This window comes from Nilaparvata lugens, unplaced genomic scaffold (assembly GCF_014356525.2).
Source record: "Nilaparvata lugens isolate BPH unplaced genomic scaffold, ASM1435652v1 scaffold6024, whole genome shotgun sequence".
NCBI lineage: Eukaryota > Metazoa > Arthropoda > Insecta > Hemiptera > Delphacidae > Nilaparvata > Nilaparvata lugens.
Genome location: NW_024091793.1, coordinates 13532 through 21486, shown reverse-complemented (window position 1 = coordinate 21486; position 7955 = coordinate 13532). Strand labels below are relative to the sequence as shown.

Sequence of the window (7955 nt, the reverse complement as noted above, 5' to 3'; positions counted from 1 at the left end):
TAATCGATTGTCTCCTCATTGTTTGTGATGTCAATATTGCAGATGGCGAGAGTTAAGCAGGAGAATGATAGCAGCCAAGAACCAGCGCCAGAGTGCAGCACTGCATGCTCTCTAACTGATGATGATTTCAGCCAACAACATTATCTAATCCCTGGCTATAATCTAATATTCATCAAAGAGGAAGAATATGGTGAGATTCGTGTTATTATTTCATTCATTTTCATTCATAAATGATAATAACACATAACAGGAAATGAAGGAACTAGTAGTTCTGTGAACAGTAGACCTCGCGCAGTTATAAACCGCAGCCTCCTCTTATACTGTCCATCAGAGTAAATACTGTCTTTATGACGTGTCGGCGAGATATCGGTGTGAAAACGGCTAATGGCTGTTCGGGTTGGTTAATCAAAAATGCCAACATAAAAATCTAATCTCCTTTCAAGACATACTGGCGACAGGACAGCCCGAGTTCAAAGCAGAGAAAGTTCGAGAGACAATACTATGTTATTTTAGTTATTAATCGCATGCGCTATTACACGTAATCAATAGTTCATTTAATAGTGCATAAAAACTGCATTCAATGAGGCATGCAATTAATAGTCTACACAGCTTTTTACTTTCCTTGCCTTTTACCATAGGTAAGGAAAGTATTGCTTTCCGAAAAAAAATTAAGGTACTCCAATTTGTAAATTTCTATACGTTTCGAGGTCCCCTGAGTCCAAAAAAGTGGTTTTTGGGTATTGGTCTGTATGTGTGTGTGTGTGTGTGTGTGTGTGTGTGTGTGTGTGTATGAGTGTAAGTGCGTCTTTGTACATGATATCTCATCTCCAAATTAACGGAATGACTTGAAATTTGGAACTTAAGGTCCTTCCCCTATAAGGATCCGACACGAACAGGGTTTTTCGCGATTTTCTCGAAAATGGCTCCAACAATTTTGATCAAATTTATTCCTAAAATAGTCATTGATAAGCTATATCAACTGCCACAAGTCCCATATCTGTAAAAATTTCAGGAGCTCCGCCCCATCTATGCAAAGTTTGATTCTAGATTTCCAATTATTAGGTCTCAGATATAATTCAAACGAAAAATTTCGAGTGGAAAAGATTGAGCTTGGAAATCTCTCTAATTAATGTGCAGTAACATTTCACCTAAAATTGAAAATGAGCTTGTAATTTGAGAAAATGTAATTATTCAATTGCAAACTGTTGGCTACTGTTGATTCTTTTAAATCATTCACTATGAAGAGATAACAGATCTCGTGTGTATCCAGCGTTATTGTCCTGTCACCAGCTGGCTCAGATCTTTGACTTGAGTTGCGCGTTTACACTATAGTGAGGTCCACGTTATAATGGCAGTAGATAAAGATAGGAGAATAGCGATGCCGATTCTCTGCATTTATTAATTTTATTTCTACACTGTCAAAAACATAATTGGCATCGTTGTGGACCTAGAAAAGGATAGTACCACCGGCTTTGTCGAATGATAGACAAGTATAGCAAAACTAAAGTTGATCAAATACTGTCATTATAACGTGGACCTCACTATAGCGTCAGGTGATCAATTTTCATAACGGCAAGGAAAGTTGTGTGAGTGCGCCACAGCAGATTTTTTACCAAGTTACATTGAGATATTGAATTGCTTGCGTCATGGTATGCAATTTATAATCTATCGACAGCTGATTTATGATGAATAATTTTATAGTCTGATTTTTACTCTAATATTGGCGTATGAAGGAGGCTCCTTTTTCCTTTTATATTATCCTTGAAATGCAAAATTCCCAAAAACCTTGTATATACGTCGACGCGCAATTTAAAAAGGAACATACCTGTCAAATTTCATCAAAATTTATTACCGTGTTTCGCCGTAAATGCGCAACATATAAACATTTAAACATTAAGAGAAATGCCAAACCGTCGACTTGAATCTTAGACCTCACTTCGCTCGGTCAATAATTCATTATGTAGGGTAATAGCTATCAGATGTGGTTGCCATAGCAACAGTTATAGGTATAAGTTGCATTTATACACATTTCTTCAATAATTTGATTGTATGTGAGGATATATTGTGGTATATTATATACCACAATACACTATACTATATATACACTATACATAGTGTCCCAAAAGTAAAGTGCCAAACTTCGGGAATAGGTTCTATGGGTCAAAACAAAGAGAATGTGGAATAATTTTTTTCCTAAAACGCTTCGTTTACGAGATATTCGCCATTTTGTATTCGCTATCAAAATCGGTAGGTATGTTCAAATAAGAGAGATGAACTGTAGAAAAAATATTCAACTTTGTCCAATACGAAAATTCAAAATGGCGGCCATTTTAAACTTTCAATCCAAAATTGCGGGAGAACGGTGATAGATAGAAAAATTTAACAAGAACAATTTTTTAGGAAATTTCATTTACAATCATTCAACACCAAAAAAATGAGAATCGGACAAAGCATAACAGAGATACAATGAAATGTGTGTTACGAGGCAGCAAAACATCAATTCGTTGTAAATAGAAAGGAAGCCTACCAGTCTGTATTAACATCAAATTATGATTTTCTTGTGTTTGGATGAAAAATATTTATTTTTAATATTTTTTTTCTAATAGCTTACTGTGATGTACTCATGTTTTGCTGCCTAGTAACACACATTTCATTGTATCTCTGTTATACTTTGTCAATGTGTAAATTATTCTCATTTTTTTGGGTGTTGAATGATTGTAAATGAAATTTCCTAAGAAAAGTTTCTCTTGTTAAATTTCTCTATCTATCACCGTTCCAAGGCCTATGACAGGGTTAATCACAAAATTCTACTAAAAAAACTTGCTTATTATGGGATCACAGCCAAAGCATTAGACTTTTTTGAATCTTACTTGACAGGGAGACGCCAAGCGGTAAGAGTTATTAGCAATGAAGGGGTTATTATTGATTCGGACTGGTTGTTTCAACCCAATGGAATTCCCCAGGGAACAATACTGGGTCCAATACTTTTTAACATTTATGTGAATGATCTCCCAAAAAAACTAGATTCCAAGGTCATTCTATTCGCCGATGATACAACAATTCTAGTTGAGGGTTCAAAAGGGGATTTCCAAATCAAGACTCAAACGGCAATTTCAGACTTAAATCACTGGCTCAATGAGAATCACCTTAAACTAAATACCAACAAACAAAAATTCTTCAATTTACAGCATCCCGTCGAACTTTAACCATTTTGAATTTTCAAATTTAACAAAGTTGAATATTTTTTCTACAGTTCATCTCTTATTTGAACATACCTACCGATTTTTATTGCGATCGGTTGGAAAACTTTGAAGATAAAAATTATTTTGTAAAAAATACAAAATGTCCAATATCTTGTAAACGAAGCGTTTTAGGAAAAAAAATCCACATTTTTCCTATGTTTGACCCATAGAACCTATTCCCGAAGTTTAGCACTTTACTTTTGGAACACCCTGTATACATAGTGGTATTGACAACATCAACGTCTTATTGTTTCAATAAATTGCCCTTCACTTGATTACTTGTGTTCACTACAGATTATCATCCTATTTCCAGCACAACTGATATGCAATAATGTGCTGTGTTTGCCAATAAAATTGTAGCCATGTTGCTCTTCTGAGTAGTCGATGAATAGTGGATGCCCCACTCATCAAACTAGAGCTCACAATTTCATGTCAGTTTATAGTTGTAATTTTGATGCACATTTCTTACAGTTTGTGTCAAAACGCAGGTGAAATTTCCTATTTATTTATAAGTTTTTTTCATGTTTTGAAACAAAAAAGTTAGGCAGCTATATACATAACCAATCATTTTCAGACAATTCAACCTATATGTATGTCAATTGAGAGAAAACCATGGTCTGGATTAGCAATCATGGATCATTAATCAATAAAAAAATAGCTCATGGCATAATTCATCTGTTATTACTAGTAGTTCTGTGAACAGTAGACCTCGCGCTCAGTAAGTTACATTTACCTGTTGTTATGTTTTCTCGAAAATTAATAAATAAGTTATCAATTTAAAATGTCTAGAAAAAATCCTAAATAAACATAGAGCTTTCTGTCCTATCGTACCGTGATGTGTCGTCCCGGAATGTGAGTGTGAGCGCTGTTATCAGGTCTGGCTGCAACTGTCTACAACGTTGATGGAAAGATACATTTTCAAGATGTTCGATGTTTTTGAACAGGTATTATTAGTCAGTCAACTGTCTACTAACGTTGATGGAAAGATATATTTTCGAGAATTTCAATGTTTTTGTACGGGTAGTATTATAGTCCACTAGACAGCTGATTTATGATGAATAATTCTATGGTCTGATTTTTACTCTGATATTGGAGTATGAAGGAGGCTCCTTTTTCCTTTTATATTAGTAGTTCTGTGAACAGTAGACCTCACGCAGTATTCTCATCCACAAGTACCTGTTTGAAACTATAGATCTTATGGAAAAACAGCAATAGGCTGGCTTCTCCACACATCTGTGTAATCACTTGTCAGCTGATTTATGATGAATAATATCTATAGTCTGATTTTTACTCTAATATTGGCGTATGAAGGAGGCTCCTTTTTCCTTTCATTTATTATCCTTGAAATGCAAAATTTCCAAAAACCTTGTATATACGTCGACGCGCAATTAAGAATGGAACATACCTGTCAAATTAAATGAAAATCTATTACTGCGTTTCGCCGTAAATGCGCAACATATAAACATTCAAACATTAAGAGAAATGCCAAACCGTCGACTTGAATCTTAGAGCCTGTTCACATGACAGCGATTTACGCTCGGTTGTCGCGCGGTTGACCAACCGAGCGATTGCTAGGTATAGGGAAACACGTGGTGCCGTACACATGCAACACTCGGTTTTAGTAGTCGCCGGCGAATCGCGGCGGTTGTACTCTCAGACTACAACCGCTCGGTTGTCGCTCGGTTGCCGGGCGGTTCGATATACTAGAGCAGTCAACCGAGCGGTTTCGAGCAGAGCAGTTCACATAGTGCACATTCTATTACAATTTCAGTTCAATTAAAATTTATTCTATTACAATTTTCAGTTCAGTTAGTAAGTTAGTTTTTAGATGATCATATTTCAAAGTAGGGTAAACTAGCCCACGTTGGGACTCTAAAATTCAAACAGCTATAACTTGGACAAATAATATAAAAAAATTCTTCATTTTTCAATTTTATATTGATTGTATTAGCTTACACTTTCATGGCAACTGCATTGATTGTCAATTGATTTTTTTATTGCAAAAACAATTTTTGGGAGTGTTCCAACCTGGGCTTAAGATCGACCCACGATGGGACATCCCTTGCCCAGGTTTTGGGACATTGAATTAAAAATGAGCAATTCGTTATTTTTGTTAATTAATTAAAAACATATTTGAATTTACATTCCATTATAAAAATTAATATTATAAATACTTTTATTTATTATTTGTGTTTATTATTCAAGAATCAAAACATTAATAATAATATAAAAATATTGACATTCAAAAGTATAAAAAAGTATGATCTCAATCTTCCCCATTAAAACATAATTGACATAATCTTTTAGGTTATTTAGGTATTAATGAGTTAGTTTTGGTCAATTTTAGTAAATTGAATCGCTTATTCAAAAATTGATATTTTCAGAAAAATTTTGTTTTATTCAATCAACAATACCATGAAGAATTTATCTTCCAAGTCTCATGGATTTATCTCTTACCATATTTGAAATGTTCTGTTCCAAAAATTTAGACCCAAGCTCTTAGACCTTACTTCGCTCGGTCAATTATCTCTCTGATTGTTCACAATCTAACCCAATATTTAACACTATAATTTTTTGTTTTATGTATAATATACTATTTCTACAAGAGGCTGCAAATCTCTTGGTTTGTATAAACTATTATATCAATTGGTAAATAATAAGGTAGGCTATAATGGAGCTGAGGCAAGGAAAATAGTGTGAGTGTTTTACACTAGATTCTATCATTACTTTATTGTCTTTATTCTGCTTCAATCATTTACAAGTTGCATTATTGGTGTTTGCAGTTGAGCAAGAGGCAGAAGGATGTTCAGTGGAGAGTGAACCGGAGATGTGGCCTTCAAACTGCAGCACATCTGAAACTGCCAATGCAACAGAAGTGGGTGGACTGAATGCACATCCAATCTCTCCCATGGAAGAGTGCACTGAGCCATCTGTGGCTGGCAAAAAGATCAAGCTCTACAGCTGTGCTGACTGCAGCTATAAAACTCCATCGATCACTCATTGGAAGAGACACATGACGAAACACACTGGGGAAAAGACTTTCAGTTGTGATTTATGTGACTATAAATGTACTCGATCAAGTAATTTGAAGATACATATCAGAACACATACAGGAGAAACACCTTTCAGCTGCAGGTATTGTGACTATAAATGTACTCGATCAAGTAATTTGAAGATACATATCAGAACACATACAGGAGAAACACCTTTCAGCTGCGAGTATTGTGACTATAAATGTGCTCGATCAAGTAATTTGAAAAAACATATCAGAACACATACAGGAGAAACACCTTTCAGCTGCAAGTATTGTGACTATAAATGTGCTCGATCTGATACTTTGAAGGAACATATCAAAACACATACAGGAGAAACACCTTTCAGCTGCGAGTATTGTGAGTATAAATGTGCTCGATCAAGTGCTTTGAAGGAACATATTAGAACACATACTGGAGAAACACCTTTCAGCTGCAAGTATTGTGACTATAAATGTGCTCGATCAAGTGATTTGAAATCACATATCAGAACACATACAGGAGAAACACCTTTCAGCTGCAAGTATTGTGACTATAAATGTGCTCGATCTGATACTTTGAAGGAACATATCAAAACACATACAGGAGAAACACCTTTCAGCTGCGAGTATTGTGAGTATAAATGTGCTCGATCAAGTGCTTTGAAGGAACATATTAGAACACATACAGGAGAAACACCTTTCAGCTGCGAGTATTGTGACTATAAATGTGCTCGATCAAGTAATTTGAAAAGACATATAAGAACACATCATAAAGGAGAAACAACCACCAGCTGAAAATTTGTGACTTTACATGTGCTCATTCAAATTCATTTTACTGTTTCCTAGTAAGGTGGTCACTAATAACAGGACAAGTGTATTGAACATGTGTGTACACACAAATGTCGTCCTTATTGTCGTGTCATCACAGCTAAAGGCTTCAAACAACATTTTTTGAGGTTCTGAGTAAGTATCGGCTCACACCTCCCCATCCCTCTATTTAAATTGCCAGGGTTGCCCTGGACTGGCGTCTGTGGAGGGGCGGAGTGGGGGATGCTGCTCACAGTGTGGTGTGTGCCGGCGGGTGGTTGGGGACGGCTGGGCTCCTCGCGGTGTTGGGTGTCCTCCACATACACCACGGTTGTCATCTCACAACACTGAAATTCTCTCCTTTCTGAGAGGTGATAGGCCATGCTTTGGCACTACCTGGAGGGAGGGGAGTCGCTAGGAGTGGTGGGAGAGTAGTGGCAGTCATCACCGTCGTTGTAGTGCATGGCAACAGGTCAAAACTTGTCAGAAATGGTCTCCTAGTGTCTTCCAGACGAGCCTTTGTCACTGACTCCGGTCTGCCTCCAGATCAAGTGGTGTTCGGTTCGTCCTCTTAGTGACCCCTACCGGTCACCAAAGGTCACCTGACCTGCTTTTTTCTTTAGATAAATGAAAACTTAAACTCAAATAGTGCAGCAAAGAAAAAATAAGCAATATAAATTTGGAGATGCAGAAACCTAACCTCAACAAATTTTGCTGGAAGCCTTTTGCTGTAATGACACAACAATCTATGACAATATGTGTATCATGCATGTCTCACCGTTAGTGGCCAGCCTCGCACTTTCCAAAAGCTTTCGCACTTCTGAAATCAACCTCGCACTTTCCATTAGCTGCTCATATTTATTGAAACTACTTTAGGTAAACCTTGTCTTTAT

The 7955-nt window shown here is 36.3% G+C and overlaps 1 protein-coding gene across 1 annotated transcript; it reads left to right on the top strand.

The window, feature by feature from the left end:
- Positions 1-42: 42 nt before the first annotated feature.
- LOC111050022 (gastrula zinc finger protein XlCGF57.1-like) lies at positions 43-7730 on the top strand (the record flags this gene model as incomplete). Its single annotated transcript, XM_039445031.1, is given in 2 exon segments — positions 43-190; positions 6026-7730. Coding segments are annotated over 2 exon segments (1173 nt in total), but the record flags the coding sequence as incomplete, so codon positions are not given.
- Positions 7731-7955: the final 225 nt, after the last annotated feature.